Raw genomic sequence first — 20,191 nt, forward strand, 5'->3', positions numbered from 1 at the left:
TCGAAACGTTCCACCATCCGTTCCCACCGTTCTCTTCGGATTGTTGGCGGTGAGAGGTGCCTGACAGGGAAACTCTCCTAGTACCTGGGATGGCCAATCACACCAACCTCAATCTTCCAGGATCTTGCGGTTAACTTTTACCAAGGTCCAGGGGCATCTTGGACACCAAGCCCCTCCACGGCATCATAGCGGCTCTGTGCCGTCATACCCGATTGTTACCAATGTGCAAACGATGAGTAGATAGGAAGGTAAGTTGAGCTAGATGAGTCGTAGAAGCTGTGCTGCGCGCTTCGACATCGTTTCTTTCTCCCAATTTCATCACTTCGAAGTCCTGGGCATAGAGTCCTATGCTGTCGTTCGTTTGCGCCACTTGTCACGCGAGTCATGGATACCGAGAAGACAAACTCTCACGATGGCGAAGCTTTGCGTAACAGCGTAGGGCCTGACGCGACGGGACCGCATGGCATAAACCTATCTCCGCAGAACAGTAAGCCTTACCGTAGGTACTGCCAGTGTTCCTGCTAACAGCGCACGACTTCAGGTCATGATGCATCGCCTAAACCCATCGTCGAAACCGACCACCGGGATGAAGATGAACAACCGAAGCTGGAAAAGGAGGATGGGAGCAAAGAGGCATCGCCAACCGCAAGCTCCAACACCTCAATATCAAAGACGATTGTGTCCTTCGGAGAAGGCGACTTAGACAATCCGCACAACTGGACCCAGGTACGGACTTTGATTGGGGACTCGGATGCTCCTGCTGATCAACTGCATAGTGGAGAAAGTCGTACACAGTAATCGTAGCTATCTTTACCGTCATCAACAGTACGATTGGCAGCTCTATTGCCGCCGGAGCCACCGAACCTTTGTCGGCATACTTCCACGTTTCTGATCAAGCGCAGCTGGTCCTGCCCACATCCATATTCCTGGTCGGCTACACCGTGGGCCCGCTAGTGTGGGGACCGTTGAGTGAATCTTATGGCAGGAGAGGCGTCATGTTTTACGCCTTCTTCGGGTTCACTATATTTACTCTGGCCTGTGCATTGGCTCCTACTTGGGTTGGCCTCATCATCTTTCGGCTACTGGCTGGAGTCTTCGCTTCGTGTCCAATAGCGGTGGTCGGCGGGTGAGTACCGTCAATATCACTGTATGAGCAGTGTGAGGCTAAAGCAACACAGCATCTGCGCCGATGTATACGATGATCCAACTACAAGAGGCCGCGCAATGTCTATCTTCATGGCTGCGACTACCTGGGGTCCTATCATTGGTCCAGCGATATCGGGTTTTGTCTCGGTCATCACCTGGCGCTGGGCCTTCTGGGTCGGCTTGATCATCGCCGGGGCGACATGGCTACCTCTAGCCTTCATGCCCGAGACCTACGCGCCGATCATTCTGAAGAAGCGCGCAAAAAAAGCACGAAAGCAACTCGGCGATCCCAACGTCTTCGCACCGATCGAGCTGGAAGAGAGAAACATTCGACACACCATAACGGTCGTCTTGACGCGGCCGGTTCGCATGTTCTTCTTCGAACGTACAGTCTTCCCCCCTCCACTCCCACACCATAACCAACACTAACTCCCGCTTCAGCAATCGTCCTCTTCTCCTGCCTCTACCTCTCCCTCGCCTACGCAATCTTCTACATCTTCTTCCAATCCTTCCCCATCATCTACGGCGGCATCTACGGCTTCAACGCCGGCGAGCAAGGCCTCGCCTTTCTGCCCATCGGCGTCGGTGCTATTATAGCCTGCTGCATATACCTGCTGTGGGACTCCATCCTCACGCGCGCTCACAACCGCGACGCGCCGTGGTCCCGCTCCGAAGAGTCGCGCCGCCTACCGCTCGCGTGTCTCGCGGGCCCGTTCATCGTCGTGAGCCTCTTCTGGGCGGGCTGGACGGCGAAGGAGGGCATTCACTGGATCGTGCCCGTGCTGTCGGGCATCACCTTCGGAGTGGGCTTTTTACTCATCTTCATGGCGCTGCTGAACTACATCGTCGATGCGTACGAGATTTTTGCGGCGAGCGCCATGGCGGCCGCGAGCACGAGCCGGAGCGTGTTCGGCGCGGTACTGCCATTTGCGGCGAGGCCTATGTATAGAAGCCTCGGCGTGCCGTGGGCGTGTAGTTTGCTGGGGTTTCTGAGCCTCGCGATGTGTGTCATTCCGTTTGTGTTTATCAAGTATGGGGATAAGATCAGAGCGAATAGTAAGTTTTGTCAGTACCTGCTGCAGAAGAAAAGAGAGGAGGAAGAAAAGAGGCAGAGGGAGGCGTCAGAAGGCTCGCCAGAGAGGCAGGTTTGATGCTGATTCTGGCAGACACGGAAAAGCATACATCTAGCAGGCGTTCAGTTTTTCCGAGCATACCAGGGAATTTGCATGGTACATGGCGCATTGGCGTTATCTAGGCTATGCGCTGCTGGCATGCATACATCGGCTTTGTCAGTGCGAGGATTAGAGACGTAGAAGGAACTCGATACGATCAGTGGCTCACCGTCAAGTCTGTTCATTAATGTTGCGTTCCGCTAAATATCGGTTGCCTGTCCATTATTGAGGATTGAAGTGCCCCGACTTGACTTTCTTCCCATCTGCATTATTTTCTTCGTCCCTGCTCACAATCGGCGCAATCCCATCAATCTTTACATCAAGTCCCTCCTCCTTCAGTATCTCCTCCTGATGCTCCGTCAGATCCCCCTCCGCAAGCGTAATCTTCGGCCCCTGGAACCACTTCCTCGCATCCACAAAATAATACAACAGCGCGCCGCCCCACACCGCGCTATTGATAACAACCGTATAGTTCATCGTCTGGGCATCCGGGTTCGGTCCGCCTACAGGAAACATGCACAGCACGATCCCAAACGCCAAAAACGCGACGGCCAGCCATGCAATCGGCACGCTGAAGCGGCCTGTGTAGAACGGCCCGGGCTTGAACTTGTGCTGGCCCCACACGACACGACACAGGATGGGCGTGGCCCACGCGACGTTGTTCCCAGCCACGGCGAGGGAGAAGAGCGCCTGTGCTGCGGCTGGGTCGATGAGAGAGAGTAGCCCTAACACCGCGGCGAGGAAGACACAGCCCCAGATCGCGCGCAGGGGTATATACCCAAACCTCTTACTAATGCGCCTAAAGAAGCCACTAAACGGCAGCGCGCCGTCCCTCGAAAACGCCCAGCTCTGGCGCGAGGCCGCGACAGTGATGCTGAGCCCCATGAGGAACTGCACGATGAACAGCAGGCTCATCATCCCCAGCGTGCCGCGCTTACCGAGCGCGTCGTAGTAGATCTGCGCCATGGGTTGGCCGTAGACGGAGCCCATGATTGAGGTGTAGTCCGGGGTCATGCAGGCGGCGATGACGATTACGAGGATGAAGCCGAAGAGCCAGCAGGACCCGATCGACATGAGGATCCCGTAGGGCACGGCTTTGGTCGCGTTGGCGGCTTCTTCGGACATGTGGACGCAGCTGTCGAAGGCGCCGATCGTCCAGATGGGGGAGAGCCAGGCGAGCATGAAAGCTATGAGGGTGTCAGTGTGAAAACTTGCTGCCTACTGCAGGAGCGTAAACATGGTGATAAGGGGTGCTCATACTCCAGCCCGACGGCCACGCCGTCAGATTCGCTGTCTCGGTAAATATGAAAGCCGCGCTGTTCCTCTGGGATCCCCTGCCAATCGGCAAAGCGATGATGGTCGCGAAGATGAGCACAAAGTTCATGACCACAAACACCGTCTGCAGTTTCCCCATGATCTTGCTCAGACAGCTCGCCAGCACTCCATGGCACAGTACACAACCCAGAAAGACTGCGTAGATAACCCCATTGCTAGGCTCCCACTCGCCGTCTCTCGCGATGACGATCACAGACAGGAACATCAGCGAGAAGCCGTAGTCGATCGAGCAGAGCCCGCCGACGAGGCCGAGCGTGTTGCTGTACCCGACGAGGAAGCTGAGCGGGTTACGTGTCTTTGGTGATGCGAAGAAGTGCGTCCACCAGTATAGGCCCCCGGATGTAGGCATTGCGGAGCCTAGGTCGGCCATTGCGAGGCCGACGACGAAGATGAAGGCGCTTGCTGCGAACCAGCCCTGGAGCACCGTTACTGAGCTGCTAGGTCAATGGTATAGGGGCTCGTGTCAGCGTACCCAGACCATGCCTACAGGTCCGGCCGGGATGCTGTAGGCCAGTGTGCTGGCGATTGAGGGTAGGAGGCCCATGATTGAGAACGCGATGCCTGCGTGATAGAGCATGTTGATCAGACGAATGGCTATGGCATACGCGGATGGTGTCCGTACCGAAGACTTCGATCATGGTGAAGTTGCGGCGTAACTCCTGCTTGTAACCAAGCTTTGCTGTAGTGCCATCAGTGCCCGTAGTTAAAGTGAACGCTGGCTAGAACAGCATACCCAGCACGGCAGCATCCTCGTCGCTGGCAAGGCCCTCCGCAGCATTGACGGAAGGTCGCCGTTGCGAAGGCCCTGATTCCGACATTGCGATGCGAATTGGGTATGCCACCTCTTGCAATAAACGACTCTGAGGGCAGGAAACGGAAGAGACCCAAAGAAATGTGAGGAGGTCGTCGATTCTATGTACCCCAACTCACTTGCCGATACCCAGCCATGCGAGCATCAAGGGCGGCACATTTCAAGCATCTGCATCGAGCCCCTCATGGGCCGCATGGAGCTCCATCTTGTTACCCCGGTCTGATACGAGCAACAGCAGCTGCGATAGGCGCACCGCCGTTGAAGGATTGTCCAATGGGCAAGCTCCATAACGGGCGGTACAGTTCCGAGATGCAGGGTGCTCGATGTTGATGGAGGGTCAGTTGAGATGTGAGTGCGAACCGGCACGCGGCTCTCCCATTCCCATTGTTACCATGTCACATTACTTACCCAGGTAGGTTGTCTATTCCGGTCTCAAGCAGGCTGGTGTAACTCGTTGAGCCGCTGGCTTGAGGTGGTACCCATGAACGTTTTGTTCCCGTTAGGAAGATCCGGGAAGACGGGAGTCACTGCAGAGGTTGCGTTATTCCGCGCTGAAGGGGAGACTCGACGGACGCTCAGTTTGTGAATAGGAAGAAGGAACGACCAACAAGGGGCACGCGGTTTCCAAACATATACCAAGGTTACTCACGCGACAAAGAGCGCAGCAGCTAGACCTCAGGGTGGTCGTGGACGACACTGATAATGCTGTTACGTCGTGATGGTACATCCCATCACGACGCAATTCCTATTTCACCACGCCGTTTCTACAATTTGATACCCAACAGATACGCCTCACACCCACCCTGCGCCTTACCAAATCGCACTCTCTACTCGATCCACTCGCCCGCCAGCCACCTATTCAGCATATCCAAGCTAGCCACAGGCTGGTCATACGGGACCATATGGCCAGCACTATGGAGCCTCATGAAGGTGAAATTGCCGCTCGACTTGACAGCACCAATCTTAGTGCCGTCATCGCTGAGCAAGAGGTCGCTCATTGGGACCTTGTTATAAGCCTTCTGGCCGGGCCACTCAAGAGCCTCAGCCCAGGCTTGGTTGCCGAGCCAGTTGCAGATAAAGTCGGCGTCGCCCTGGTAAACAATCATTAGTAATGTGTCGCATCAAAGTGGAATGATGAGGCTTACAGCATAGATGAGGACAGGAATTTCCTTAAGGATGCCCGGCACAAGACGATGGAACGGCTTCATCCAATCACCCTGGAACAGGAAGTTGCGGTTGATGTCGAAGTTGCAGCTCTCGTAGTTTGAGACCTCGGCACCGAGAGCCTTCTGCACGTCCCTCTTGTTGAGATACTCGCTGATCCAGCCGAGCTCAGAGTAGCAGAGATTGCTTGAGTCCTCGCACTTGCCACGGATATCGTACACATTCTGGCCGGTCTTCTGATAGGGTCCGAGAAGGGCATTGTTGCAGTAGATGGAAGCCGGAACGCAAGACCAGGCACTTTCCGATTTGTAGCAGTTCTGGATGAGGTTGGCGCAGCGCGGGTAGGCGTTCTCCATGCTCTGGCAAGTGCCAGCGTCGAGGACAGCGGGCCAGCCACCTTCACCGCAGGCCATTGGCTTGTAGTATTGGTACTGGGTCAGGCCATCGGTGAGACCATTGCCGATGAGGACGGACTTGAGATTGATGTTCCTCTTCTTGTGCGCGAGGATCTCGGAGGCGAAGACAGGAATGTAGTGGCCAGCGTACGATTCGCCGGAGATGTGGAAGTCCTGGTGCGCATACTCCGGGAACTGCTTGAAGAAGAGGGTGAGTAGAGCGTAGACGTCCTTGCCCGCGGCAATCGTGTTGCTGACGGAGCCGCCACTGTAGGAGAAGCCGACGTTGACGGGCTGGTCAAGGAAGATGACCGACGCATTTGCGTTCCATGAAGAGGGGTTGTGAACCAACTCGATCTTCTTGTTGACGGAAGATGGACCGAGCTCCATAAACAGGCCAGTCAATGAAGAGCAGCCTGGCCCACCGTTGAGCCAGAGCACTACCGGGTCGTTCTTGGGGTCGTTCCTCGACTCAAAGAACCCTGGAAGCCGGGTCAGCTGGTGGGCAACTAAAGCGGTAAAGACTAGGACTTACAGTAGAACAGATGCTTGTCGTTCTCCTCATCGTCCAGATATCCGCTGTACTGCTTGACCTTATCGACGCCAAGCGAGCTAGGATCGACCTTCTTCGTCCGCAGATTGTAGCTTTCGAGCTTGCCGTCAATCTCACGCTCCTTCTCACCCTTGGAGTTCTCGACCCAGACGCTCTGAATGTCAGCTCCCTTCATGATGTGGTCCCACTCGCTGTCGGCCTTTCGGGTATGGGGCTTCGGGGAGGAGAAGAAGTTGGCCTTCTCGAAGGACTCGGGGAACATCATAGCGACCTCATCCCAGAGCTGGCGAGCCTCTCCCGTGAGAGACTTCAGGGACTCCTCGAGGTTCTGGAGCGGCTTCGACCAGTCATTCGACGAGGCCTCCTTCGGGAACTTGAAGACCTGCTGGGGTGCGATAGCAGCAGAAGCTGCACCGACCAGCAGTGCTGACGCAGCAACCTTCATGATGATGGTGCTGATGGGATAGATGCTTCCTGTGCAGTTGCGTAAGCTCGAGTGCTCTGTGAGGCAGCTAGCTGCCCAGAAACCGATGGTTGGGAAGTACCTTGCGGGAAGCCTGATAAGCTTGAAGCTTTACAAGGAGATCCTTAGGATAATGGTTCCAGGGCTGGAAACAGCGATGTTACGATAGATGATATGAAGGGTGGGAGGAGGCAACGGAGTTGAGGATGGAGAGTCAGATGGGAGGACGGATGGTGCATGTGCCTGGACGATCGGACCCTGGCGGCGTGGTGGCTGGACAGCGAGATACGGTAGCGCGGCAGCTCTTCTCCGCATACGTAGCCCCCACGTGACCCTATCGGCTTATCGGCGTTTAGCTAGCGCAGCGCATGACATGGCATTGAGATCTGCTCTGCCCTGACTGGAGAAAGTCTGGGTACAGTCACAGTAAACTTACCACAACACTACAGCGGGTGCGCAGATATCCAAAATGCCTCAGAATATCAACCAGCCGTCAAACCAAATAAGGCTCACCAATGTATCGCTTGTGCGCATGAAAAAGGGTATGTCACGGGGCGCGCCTATTGCTGAACCGCACGCTGAAGCTCTTCTCCCAGGCAAAAAGCGCTTCGAGGTCGCCTGTTACAAGAACAAAGTCCTCGAATGGCGCTCCGGCACCGAGAAGGATCTCGACAACGTGCTCCAGATCCCCAACGTCTTCCTCAACGTCAGCAAAGGCCAGGTCGCGTCCAAGGAAGACCTCGCAAAATCATTCGGCAAAGACACCTCACGCGATGACATCATACTCGAGATTCTGAAGAAGGGCGACATCCAGGTTGGCGAGAAGGAGCGGGAAGCACAGTTGGAACAGATCCACAATGAAGTGGTTGATATTGTGGCTGGGAAGCTAGTGGACCCTACGAGCAAGAGAGTGTACACAGCAGGCATGATCGAGAAGGCGCTTGACCAGCTGAGCTCGCAAGGAGCGAATGCGCATGGGACGCCGAGTGCCAGTGGAACAGCGACTCCGACAAATGGCGAAGCCGAAGGCGGAAAAATGCGGGAGCTACCGAGGTGGACTGGTGTAGTCACGAACAAGTCAGCGAAATCGCAAGCGCTAGACGCTATGAAGGCGCTGATTGCACATCAACCGATACCGGTGTCGAGAGCGCGGATGCGGCTACGCATCACGTGTCCGACAGGCGTACTCAAGCAGGCAGTCAAGGCCGCACCGAAGAGCAGCGCAGCTGAAGATGGCGAGGACCAAGCGAAGGGTACTGTAAAGGACAGAATACTGAGCTATGTGGAGCAGGTCGAGACACAGGATGTGCTTGGCGAGGAGTGGGAAGTCGTTGGCTTCGTGGAGCCTGGCGCTTTCAAGACGCTTACGGAGTTTATCGGAACACAAACCAAAGGGAGAGCAAGAGCGGAAGTGCTGGACATGGCGGTCATTCACGAAGGGGATTGATCAACATCTCCGTATCTCAAAAGTTGGATACAATTCATGAGAGATTAGCGTGCATCATGGCGTTGAGTCCGGTTTTTAGCGATACCATATGGTCAAAGTAAGGGAAGCTTTTTACTACGGCTTCAGTAGCCGCCCTCGATCCTGAAGCATGCGGCGATTTTCTTGTTGTTATATCAATCTTCTTTGTTCATTCATTCCCCTATGCAATGTCCATAACAAAACTCCTGCATCACATTGGTTTGAGGTCGACGAGCAAGACAGTTTGCGAGGATTTTCAAGGACACCGGTAACCGTGAGCGCCTATCCCGCGCTCTCTAGTACTGTGTACCCAGCCGCGCCGTCGCGGACTGCCTCAGAGCTTCTGCAGCAGCGGCACAGACGTCGGCGAAGAGCCTCTCAAACTCTTCTAAGAGCCAACATGCGGCTTCTAGTAAGCTGTCAACCTGGACCCCAGATACTAAGGTGCATACCCAGTTGCGAAGGAGAGGATGCACCGTGGCCAAGGCTCCCAGATACGCCATCGCGTCTACAGAGGCCATATCCGGTTCCGGAAGGGCGTTGCTGATCTACGTGGCTAGCATATTGCTTCCGAGAGCAGCGACGCGGGACTCGAGTGGAGAGATCCTGCCTTTAATGGCCGTGGCGGCTCGTGTGAGACTATTGTGTAGTCCCTGGGTACCATCGGCGAGTAGGTTGGCGTTGGTCCCAACCTGAGCAAGCCTGTCTTGAAGCGAATTGTACCGCTGCTCTGCAAGTGTTGCTTCTCTGGATAAATGCTGACCGAGTGGAAGTAGATGATCAGGTAAGATGGTCTTTGCAGTTGGATTATTCAAGGTCTGAACTACATGCCCCATACGCGTGTAAGATTCGACATCATTGTGCATAGGCAGCCGTGGGCTAGCGCTAACGGATATGATGGTCGATGGACTTGGGGTGGTGAAGCCTACCTTCCGATGACTGAGAGAAGAGTAGCAATAGCGGTCGCACGCTGTTCCAAGATCAAACACCACTTACTGGTCTCTTTTTGTTGAAAAGCAAAAGTGCGAACGCACTATTGCCTTTGCAGTATCCAATATTTGAAATTCAACATTCGTTGAGGACGCTCTTCAGTCTAGTGAGCCATCGGTCATGACTGGACGGTGTCCGATCCAAGGGAGGTCCTAGTCAGTTCTTTAGAGATTGATAAATCTTAGCTACAATGGTAGTACGTTGTTCCAAATTGATGACACGATCATGAAACCTCATGAGCTCGCTCTTGGTGTCTTTAAGAGCTGCCGTGAAGCTGTATACTTCTTTCACCAGTCTACGGCTGATATCAGCGAGCTGGATAGCTGTAGCTATGGTTGTGAACTCGGCCGCCATGTTTTGATCAGAAGGCCCACGGTGTACAGACGGCGACCGAAATACAGGTACTCACAAAGGCTCGTAAACAAGAAAAGAGTCAACGTGAATAATGAGACGGTAAGAAAAATGCGCCATCTGGGACCATAGACGCCAAGCAGGCGGAGGCGAAAACAACGCTACCCACCGTGAGGCTGTTGTACAGCCCCCTACCTGGGCTCAAGTCCATGCACTGCCATCCTTTCCGACATCGGGTGTCCCATCGCCCTCCGTACAGCAAGGCGGCGGTGCGAAGGACGGGCTCCCGATAGCGTCATTGATTGGTACTCGTGAACTGAGGCTATGCAGCAGTGGTGCCTTAGACCAGGGCTAACAAGGTATATTGAGTTGTGTTGGTGTTGACACTGCAGTTGTAGTACAACAGCCGGACTCTCGTTCCGCCGGTCAAGCCCTTCCAAGGTTGTCATGCAGGAGGGCTGTGTAGAAGTACGCCATCGGACCTCACTCCTTCTCCTCAGCCTGATAACATTGCTTTGGCGTTGTCGGTCAGCCGTCTCCTAGACTTCGTATGATCACAGTTAAGCAGAAACGCATTCAACCACCTGACTATCTTCGATTCCTATATCCCCTCCTACTCTCAGCCAGCAGCAACGTTAGGAATACACAAGCTCCAACCCGCTAATCCCGGCCTTCGAACTTTGGACATCAGAACATTTCCCAGGTTTCTTCAGTAACCTCCGAAACGTAGGAGGAAGGCTATGAGACTGGGCGGAGACCGTTCTTTCGCTCGGTGATCTCGTCCTTCACGTCTTCGAATGCCACTTTGAGGATTACCTCCTGCTACAGCACTGCTACTGGTTTCACGTTATGTCTCTCTGCAGCAATTGCATCAACTTCGCGAAAGAATTATCAACAAAGCATCGTTCGGAGTATTATCGTATATGGAGCCGTAACTGTCCCTGGCATATCCGCTCCGACTTTGAGCATCTTACGAATGCCTCAGATCCGTCCGCATCTGCGAAAACGTGTCCGCTCTGCTGGCTCTTCTTGGACGGTCGGAACTCCTATGATGCAGAAGGGGAGTCTGAAGAGTCTAACGAGTCTGACGAGTCTGACGCTTTGGAGAAGATCATGGAAGTGCCCCAAGATATTCCCGCTAAAATCCACGTGTTTGGAGGGAATTGGACGTCAGACGATATAAGTCTGCACAGACTCTGGTGGGAAACGGAAACGGATCCATCCGGGAGAACTCTCCTACTCTATGCGACGCCAGGTACGTGCAACGGTTTCAATCTATCTAGCCGGTCCTGCCCACCATGTGCCTGGCTAGGACTTGGCTGCTAGTTACCGAAGGAATGTAATGCTCGGGTGTATGAGAGTACCATCCACAAGCATCTACGTTGTTCCCTAGACTAGCAGCCTTCATGACTCCACATCCTACCTTGTAACACGAGTCCAGGTTGATGGCCCGATGTGAGACCGTGAAGAGCAATCTCTGACTGTTGGGTTACAGGAAGCGAGGCCGCAAGATCTGGTCGTTTCATGGAAAGAATTCCCACGCATCAAGGATCGCCAGAATCACTGTTTTGGATTCGCAGTCGTCTCGAGCACTGTCTTTCGAGCCACCAAGCATGCAAAGAGACAATTAGTGGCAACTCCCTAGAGCATGAGCCAACGCTTCCAAGTCGGATTCTCGATCTAGGAGAGAACCTCTCTTCTCAGAAGATCCGTCTAATCGAGGGTTCTGGGTATCGTAAACCCTACAACATACTAAGCTATTGTTGGGGCCCCGAAAGCAAAAGACCACTTCGTACAACACAAAATAATTTACGACAACATCTAAGCGGCATTTGGATATCAGATCTCCCAAAAACGTATCGCGATGCGATCAAAGTGACACGCAGCCTTAGAATTAGGTACCTTTGGATCGATGCCCTGTGTATCATCCAAGGTGACCAAGGCGACCAAGGCGACTGGAAGAGAGAGTGCCAGCATGTAGGTCAATACTACCAGAACGCCCGACTTGTTATCGCAGCGTCTGGCGCCCGAGATCCGACCGAAGGATGCTTTTCGAAGCGCCAGGCCTCGCCCTCAGTAGTTACCCTGCCATTCTATCGTGACGACGTTGTGGTTGGATCCTTTAATATCTACAAAGCACCCCATTGGTCTTTATGTTACACAGAACGCTCTCCGTTGGCAAAACGAGGTTGGGCTGTTCAGGAATGGTACCTTGCCCGAAGAATCGTACATTTCCTGGAAGGCAACATAATGTGGAGCTGCAGCACCTACCCGGGCAAGGGATGCGGGAACGACGGACATGTGCACGACCTGGCGACGGATCGGGGATGGATGTGGACCGTCAGTCAATACTCAGCCGGCCAACTCACCAATGAGACAGACAAATTAGCAGCCATCCAGGGGCTTGCTAACGAGTTCAAGAAATCTAGAGAGGACGATTATATTATGGGAATTTGGACAGGGGAACTGCCCGAAGCTCTTTTGTGGACAAGAAGCTACGCTTACCTCGAGAGGATCCAAGCTTTGGCTGCGTTTCCCTCTTGGTCCTGGGCATCTACAAGAGGTTACATAGTGCCTCTAAAACCAAGTCCAGGCCGCTGTGCAAGGCGCATTGGAGCTTACGTCGACACTGCTGACGAAGGTCGGCGACTCGTGCTAACGGGCCTTGCAACGAACGGTCGGATCTTTGATGATTTTGATGATTTTGATGATCAGACTGCGACATCTGAATCTTCAGATTTCTCTGAGACATCGCCGCCGCTTGAGGGGTGGTTGGACTATATTCGCGATGAGAAAGGAGATCTCTACTTTCCGATGTTTTACCGGCCGAGGGACATCCGCGGTGAAGATGGAGACCTACTCGGATTCGCTGCTTTCGATGAGGATGTTGATTACAACGGCGATCGCGTGCATTGTCTCTGCCTTTACGAAGGGGATACCTACCGCTCCAGTGAAGTGCTATACTACTATGGCCTGTTGTTGAAGTGGCTTGACCCTTGTGAGACATCTGACAGTACGTCTCCGGGCCCTCTTGTTTCAACGTACAGTCGTTTAGGGGTCTGTGCAATTATGAAAGGGCCTTGGACTGGAACAATGAAAGAAGAGCTGGCCTGGATTGTCTAGTTGTATCCGGTTTGCCTTGTTTCCTATCCTTGATGGATTCATATCTTCTCTAGCTAGTTATTGCCTACCTGTTCAGTGCTCTGTACCACGTATCTACAGCAACGCCCTGTTTAGCTCCACTTTCCGGACGCGATTGCAGGATTATCAAGAACGAAAGCGGCATCATCCGGGTCAGTCACGCCTCCGGGTCTCAGTAAGTTGCATGCACCACTTTAGACAGGACAATGCTGCGACCCGGGACTGGCATCTGACTGGATGCAGTGCCCTCTCGAGTAACATCAGAAGAGCTGTATGGCAGTGTAGCGAGCTCAGGAACCACCACGCTCCTCGCCAGCGATCATCGTGGCATTGTCCGCAGGCAAGCGGAAACGTACGAGAAGCGACTCCAAATTCGATGATCAACAGATCAAGCGACAGGGCAAAGCCAAGTTGGCCCATTGACACTAACAATCCAACAATTTTAAGCTTCACCAGCCCCGAGGTATCTTCCCGAAACGCCACGGCAATGCTCGCTTTGGTACAGCTACAAATACGTCGACCGTTTCCTTCTTCCCTATGCCGCACCATATCACCTCATCGTCGGCGGGGCCTTCATCCCTCGCCGACACGCCTCCTCCGCCTCACCAAGCACATCCTCGCTTTCCGGCATCCACACAATGGCATCCTTAAGCCGACCGATCGCCCTTTTCAACTCCTCGTTCACGTCTCCCCTCTCCCTCTCCGCAAACTCCTCCGCATCACGCAGCACCCCCCTCGCCCTCCTCACCCGCTCCCAAAACGTCGCAATCAGAGCCGGATAATTCGTTTCCCTCAGCGAGACACCATACCGCCCCCCCTCCCTCCCCAACCTCTCCACCCACTCCCTCAGGAACCGCCACCGCTCCCCCATCAGCTCCGCCGGCAGCGAAACCAGCAGATCTCCCGCATGCCCTGAGAACCCCTCCCGCGTCTGCACGCCATGGTACCACCCTGCCGGCTGGTACATCGCTGCGCCCCGGAACTCGGTTTCGTTCAGCACCAGCGCCATCGCGGTTGCGTCCATGGCGTGTCCGAGCTGGACCTGCTGGTCGATCATCGGGACCGCCATAGCGCGGATCAGAAATTTGACGGTCCAGGGGTCGATGTGGAGGAAGAAGACGTCGGCGTTGAGGGTGCCGGTGGGGGAGCGGGAGCTGAGAAAGTGGATGTGAGCGAACTCGGGAGAGGAGGGTGGAAGGAAGATGTGCAGAGGGAGGAGGTGGTTTAGGAGGAGGGTTGAGGCGTCGGTATACCTGTTCAGGTGTTTCTGATCAGCAAAGCCCGGTCTGCTGTGTTGGGGCGCTGAGGGTTTGGGGGCTGCGGAACGCACATTATCCAGTCTGTCCGCTCGGATTCCGGCTTCTCCAGCTCTTGGATCACCAGTTTCAGGAGGAAGGCCAGCTTGTTCCAGTATCCCCCAGTGATGCCGCGCCGCAGAACGTGCATCTCATAGCCGTGCTGCTTGCTATGCCGCTCGTGGGTTTTGAGCGCGAGCTCGTACAGCTCGTTCGGCTGGCCGTAGAGCATGGTCGCCTTCGCGATGCGCGGTCCATCTTTGATGAGGGCTCTGCCTGGTACCCGTAAGGGTACAGAAGGCAATCGAAAATCATGTGTAGGATAGATCCGAGGGCCGAGAATGAGGCAGACGAGCACGAGGAAGGCAAAGAGGAGAGCGCGGGTCTGGCGTCGTGTTAACGGAGACGTTTTTGGGAGTATTGCTGGGCGGTATGTTGGGCTGAGGACTTTCTCGTACTGGGGAGAAATCATGTTAGCTTAGGATCATGGCTGGCGATGGTCGTTATGAACTTCATCTTGCACCAACCAAGTATTCAGAAGAGTCAAGGAGGCTGTCTGCTGGTGAGAGATTCACTCATGCGAGGGATGCACTCACCCTTGCTTAAGGCCAGTAGCATATCTAGGAGCGTCACCGCACTGAACAACAGCGGTACTCAGACCGGTTCTCGAATAAATGACATGATGTTGAAGAGATGTAGGAGACTGGAAAAGCGCTGAAACGAGTCATATTGGAGGTCACACCCGTATTAATCTATCCCGTATCACGATGCTCCCCAAGGGAGTCTTTATCAGGGTGCGCAGGGACAACGGTATCTCAAGCAGGGACAGCTCCACTAACGGTCTGACACAAGCTTGAATCGGGTCTAGCAGGGGTGTTAAGCTTGATGCGGCAGATTTCAGGCTGCATGATCGTCGAATGGCACGGCTCACTGCACATCCCGTTATGTAACGCACTAACGGGCCACCCTTGCTCTCGCATGTCTGGTTACATCTTCGTAATTTTCTATTTTTATACTAGTTCGACCTTAGCTCACGCTTGATAACTGATTGACGATTACTTTGCATAAGAAGGTGCTGCCCTTTGAGGCGTGAACTGGAAGGGCGGTAGTCGTGCGGGTCTGTTCAGTACAGTCAGGTGATATCAGCGCTTCGCAGCCTGATACCTGAGACATGAGTCTCCGGTCCCTGGCTTTGCAGCGACTTGAGGGCGTGCCCGCGAATATTCTCTTTCCAGGGCTGGATTAAGATCCATCGAGAAGGAAGGAATGGAAGCGCGGCTGATATATTCCGCACAAGCTGTTCGCATCAGCGGAGAGAAGCATATCAAGGGTGTTAAAGCAAATGACGTAGTATCAATAATGGTTCATGGTTAAGGGATGTACGTGACCGGCCACTACACCCTCGCTAGACGCCCGCAATGCCCTCGAATAACATCTTTTCCGGCATGAATCACTCGTCATCAGTATCGGTATCGGTATCCGTCTCGCTTTCTGTCTCCTCATCACCCTCAGTATCGCTCCCGCTAGACTCGTCCGCGACGCGGCGTGGACGCTGCTTAGCACTAGCATCCTTTTTCAGCGCGTTCATCTGCCCCATTACAGTACCTGTAGCTCGATTAGTGAATGCGCCACAATGAACGGCATCGGATAGCGACTTACCTTCTTCCGGCTCGCTAATCTCCTCTTCCTCCACCATCTCCTCCGCCTTCGACGCCTCTTCCACGACCAGTGTGACTTCCATCTTCGTATCCATGCCAATATAGCTATCGCAGATCAGGTGCATGACAAAAGTGTAGCGACCCGCATGCGGCGGAGCACCAAACTGCATCTTCAGCGTCTGCACGTTGAATGTCGGGTTGCCGCGCTCGTCAAAGAGCGGCTTATCGAATGTCGAGAAGGTGAAGGGAGGGACGGCAATCTTGCCTTGCTTGCTGTCAGCAAGGAATACGTGCCATCGCGGTGAGTGGTCTCGTGCGAAGAAGGGTGCGTGCGCGAGGGGAGGCTGTATGCGGTTTTCAGCGTCCTCCGGGTCGTTCTTCTTGCGGCCGTGCAGGGCATCAAGATCGCCTTCTTTGGCATCGACGTCTTCAAGATCCTTCTCGTTGACTTCTGGGATGTGGTTGGCCCCGGGAGGAATGATTCGCGCTTTGACAACGAACTGGACCAAACTGCTTGGCGTGACGAAGCGCTCGCCTACAACTTTGAAGAACGCTTTCTCGACCTTGAGCGCAGGTAGTTGCGATGCGATCTGGATAGCAGCATTGTATTCCTTTTCCGTTAGAAGCCCCGGGCCAACGGCGCGTTTCTTGCGCTGATCGGCCGGGATGCGCATGAAATCTTGCACTGTTAGATGCGTCCTTGCGGTTTCGCCTTCTACAGCCCGGACTACTGCGGGTGTAAAGCGTGGGAGTTGCAGTAATGGGGAGGCTCTCGGAGGCACGGCTTGGATGAGGTTCTGTGAGGTGTGGTAGGCCGCCAGCAGCGGTTTCGTATTGCCGTAGGCCAACGACATGGACGTAAACGCATCAGTCAGTGCGAGTGCTGTTGGTGCGACCTCATATTTTTCTACGTGTTTATCAGCGCTGTAACTTCTAAGGAATAGAAATAGACTCACCGTCGTTGAGTGCCTGATCGTCCAACTCAACCCGACCTAGGTATGCCCATAATAGTCCAAGAGCTTTCCTGCGTACACCCTCATCCAGCTCTTGTAACTTGGCACGGTCTTTAACTCCCAACCCTCCCGCAAGTGGCGATGCCTCTCCATCCGCTAGGATGCGTTGTTCGATCCTAGCTAATCCTGCATCTGACTTACCATGAAGAATATGCTTGAACTCCTCGCCGCTGCTTATCGCATTGATCAGGTCACCCTCAGTCATTTCGTTTTCGTACTCCCTGAACAGGTTTCCAGCACTTGCAACGAGGATTTTCTCTTTTGTAACTTTCTGAGAGCCATACCACCACTTGCCCACAAAGTATGGCAGAATCACACCCAGTAGAGCGCCATAGAGCATCAGGACGTATTTGCCGTTGCCTTCGCTGATGATAAATTTCGGCAGCGCAATGCCAATACTGAAGCTCTGCTTGCCGTCTGGGTGGCCATATTGGATGTAATTGTTTCTGACCTCCTCGTCCGTCAGAGTCTTGAACGCCTTGGTCATCTCCACCCACTCATCGTTGATGAGGTCGACAGTCTCATTCTTGGCGGGGTCGGGCTGACGTTTGTCTGGATGGTGCGTAAGGGAAAGCTTCCGGTAATGCGATTTGATCTTTCTCTCGTCCCAGGACTAGCACGGGGATTGTCAGCGATCCAGACAGCGAATGTGTCGCCCAAGAGCTAGACTTACCCTTGAAGCCCCAAGCACATCGTAAGGATCCCATATTTTCGGCACCGTCCTCGCCGTCACGATGATCAGGTACACCATACCCGCCATGAGCGCCCATCCTGCCGCCGCAACTACCATGCGCTTCAGCTTGCGCTCCCTCCTCCTCTGCTTCTTCCTTTGTCCTTCAATAAGATCCGCATGTTCGGGTTGGAAGTCGGATTTTATCCGGGTCGCTGTGTTTTCGAGGTCCTGGCCCTTCCTGAAGGCGGAGTATGTGGTGGGTAGTGTGATGAGGCCAACGATGGTGAGGACGAAGTAGGGGAAGAACTGTCCCTGTTCGTCGTAATTGTAGTCTTGCGACATTGTGGGGGGACGCTAGCGCTTGGGTAGCTGTTTCTCAGAGCGGGACGTGTGCGTAGGTAGTGGTTGTAATAGTCGCGTGCTCTCAGCGGCGTATGTACAGGTAGGAGCAGCTCAAGAACATCTTCATGCGTACGGCGGCGACGAGGAAGTCTCGAAATGTTTCCCGTTCTAGAAGGGCCAAGGGCATAAAAGACACGATTCCATTGTCGAGTCTCAGGACCCTGAAATCTTGGCACTCACTAAGCCTGCTCGAGCCTAGCTCCACCGCACCGTCGCCCTCTTTGATACCAGTCCAACGCTCCCAAGACATCTGATACGTGAAACATCTGTTTGTGACTCTAAGAGGTCTGTCTATTGTAGACATCTTTGGAAGTGCGTAGCTACGTTCTCAAAACAAGCACATCAGTCACAGAGTTGAATCGTAGTTGCGCTGTCTGGTGTTCTAGAGACCAGAGTATGCAAAGAGCTTGGGGACAGAAGAACTACGCGGAACGAAGGTGAGATAAGGTTGTGCCTGTCACTGTGGACCTTCCGTATGAGAGCAAAGTCTTTGTAGTTCTCCGGGAACACAGTCTGAGGCGCTCCGCTACGAACCCATCAAGTGGAAGTATGTGCTTCGGTCTGTCCTCAGCTGTCCTTCGTCATGTCACCATTGCAAAACAATCTGTTAGCGGTCGACAGCCGTTACTAAGTGGAGGCAATCGGAAGGTCAGCAGGACTAACTACAGCTGGCGTTACCAACGGAACCAGCACCACGAGTTGCTCTCCAACACACTGATTACTAGTCGTAGATGGAGCGTGTCGTCAGCGCAGAGTAACGGTAACAGCATGCGGCTAGAGGTACTCAAAGCCCCCAAACCCCAGGGCATCTTACACTCTTACTTCATCAGAGAAGCTAGCATTAGTGCGAACCCTTACTCTCCGCTTCACCATGTGCTATCTCTATTATCTAGTGCCCCAGCTCTGTTGCAGGCAGCGGCAGGACGTCCTCATCACCTTCTGTGACGGGTCACCGCCGTGGTTGATTAGCATCCACGATGTGCCTCCCGCTATCTATGGTTGTCCAGCCCTTGAATGGGAGGATGTTCCGTATGCGTACTTCTGCACACCCTGTTGGTTCAGGCGAAACAGGAATCCTATGCCATCGCTCGAGCAACTCATGGCCTATTTACACATTTGGGAGCGGCCACGAATAACCAGACGGCGCGCAAGGAATGAGCTCTGAGACAAAACTGATACTGGAACCTTACAGTGAAAATTGGGTACTCTTCGGGTTGTTCGAGAAGCTTGGATGGTTATCTTTGTACTCTGTAACTGTAGCGGGCAGCTCCATCAATCTCAAAGCCGTCTCATGCACATACCATCGATCTTGCTCAGCGTGTCTTGCCTCACAAAGGACTTGTCTTGTTTCCAGTCCGCCACTCCAGACTTGACCCTCATATCGTGTTGATATAAAATCCTTAAAATGCCTGCCACAGAAAACCCAGAGATCAAACAGACTCCATCCAACAGTCTTCATTGAACGCCTCCCACGAGCAAGTCTCAATCAAAAGCTTCCAGAATACCTCATCAGAACAAACATCCCCGATCGGAAGATGTGTCAGCTCATTCAAATCCGCCATACCCATTGCAACGTCCGCGAGCTTCAACCGCCTCGGTTCTGCCCACAAGCCCCATCCAACGATCATACGTGCCGGGAGGTGGAGCTTATCAGCATCATTGAGAGTACCTGCCCCGGTCCGGCTTTCTGCAGTAATACCGTCCGCTACATTTATCGGTCTCCTGGATTTTCCCAGCATACACCGCACGCGGCGAGCGGCGGACAAGCTGGGGTGTTCGTACTAAAAGTGGAAGACTACTCTTCTGGAGGTCAGAGTAACAGTGCTGGCACTGACAACTCCACGATTGAGAATCCCCAGGACGAGCAAGATCTGTTTCCGGAGGAATTGTTTGGCTTTTTCGAGATTCTTGCGAGGGCCATGCCACCTGGGGCAATGTATCCGCGGCGGCTTTCGTAATAAGGTGAATAGTGCAGGCGGCAGGTCAGTTCACTGCTGGCGGTGATAGGGTTGTTGCTCAGACGAGTCTTTCCTCATTGAGGTGGGATGCGGAGGAACGGTCTCATCTCAACGCTCGTCTGGGAGTGTCAAGTTTTGGTTTAGCTCTTAGCCTAAGAGAACAAAGTGTATCTACCAACATCGTGCTCCTAGAATGATTCTTCCAT

The 20,191-nt window shown here is 53.8% G+C and overlaps 6 protein-coding genes across 6 annotated transcripts; 2 read left to right on the top strand and 4 right to left on the bottom strand.

Moving 5' to 3' along the window:
• Positions 1 to 384: 384 nt before the first annotated feature.
• On the top strand, positions 385 to 2,297 carry W97_01452 (uncharacterized protein; the record flags this gene model as incomplete). The annotated part of the gene is made up of 5 exons (XM_007779358.1): positions 385 to 487; positions 542 to 726; positions 777 to 1,126; positions 1,179 to 1,531; positions 1,588 to 2,297. The coding sequence occupies 5 exons, from the start codon at positions 385 to 387 to the stop codon at positions 2,295 to 2,297; spliced, it is 1,701 nt and encodes a 566-aa protein (XP_007777548.1).
• Positions 2,298 to 2,540: 243 nt separating this feature from the next.
• Positions 2,541 to 4,471, bottom strand: W97_01453 (uncharacterized protein; the record flags this gene model as incomplete). Its single annotated transcript, XM_007779359.1, has 5 exons — positions 2,541 to 3,505; positions 3,579 to 4,068; positions 4,126 to 4,214; positions 4,276 to 4,332; positions 4,387 to 4,471. The coding sequence occupies 5 exons, from the start codon at positions 4,469 to 4,471 to the stop codon at positions 2,541 to 2,543; spliced, it is 1,686 nt and encodes a 561-aa protein (XP_007777549.1).
• Positions 4,472 to 5,291: 820 nt separating this feature from the next.
• On the bottom strand, positions 5,292 to 7,021 carry W97_01454 (carboxypeptidase C; the record flags this gene model as incomplete). Its single annotated transcript, XM_007779360.1, has 3 exons — positions 5,292 to 5,555; positions 5,610 to 6,505; positions 6,559 to 7,021. 3 exons carry the CDS (start codon positions 7,019 to 7,021, stop codon positions 5,292 to 5,294), a joined length of 1,623 nt encoding a protein of 540 aa, XP_007777550.1.
• Positions 7,022 to 7,508: 487 nt separating this feature from the next.
• W97_01455 (uncharacterized protein) lies at positions 7,509 to 8,486 on the top strand (the record flags this gene model as incomplete). Its single annotated transcript, XM_007779361.1, has 2 exons — positions 7,509 to 7,581; positions 7,636 to 8,486. The coding sequence occupies 2 exons, from the start codon at positions 7,509 to 7,511 to the stop codon at positions 8,484 to 8,486; spliced, it is 924 nt and encodes a 307-aa protein (XP_007777551.1).
• A 5,050-nt stretch (positions 8,487 to 13,536) lies between these two features.
• On the bottom strand, positions 13,537 to 14,513 carry W97_01456 (uncharacterized protein; the record flags this gene model as incomplete). Its single annotated transcript, XM_007779362.1, has 2 exons — positions 13,537 to 14,239; positions 14,317 to 14,513. 2 exons carry the CDS (start codon positions 14,511 to 14,513, stop codon positions 13,537 to 13,539), a joined length of 900 nt encoding a protein of 299 aa, XP_007777552.1.
• A 1,218-nt stretch (positions 14,514 to 15,731) lies between these two features.
• W97_01457 (uncharacterized protein) lies at positions 15,732 to 17,967 on the bottom strand (the record flags this gene model as incomplete). Its single annotated transcript, XM_007779363.1, has 4 exons — positions 15,732 to 15,886; positions 15,941 to 16,846; positions 16,896 to 17,565; positions 17,626 to 17,967. The coding sequence occupies 4 exons, from the start codon at positions 17,965 to 17,967 to the stop codon at positions 15,732 to 15,734; spliced, it is 2,073 nt and encodes a 690-aa protein (XP_007777553.1).
• Positions 17,968 to 20,191: the final 2,224 nt, after the last annotated feature.

This window comes from Coniosporium apollinis, assembly GCF_000281105.1.
Source record: "Coniosporium apollinis CBS 100218 chromosome Unknown supercont1.5, whole genome shotgun sequence".
Lineage (NCBI taxonomy): Eukaryota > Fungi > Ascomycota > Dothideomycetes > Coniosporium > Coniosporium apollinis.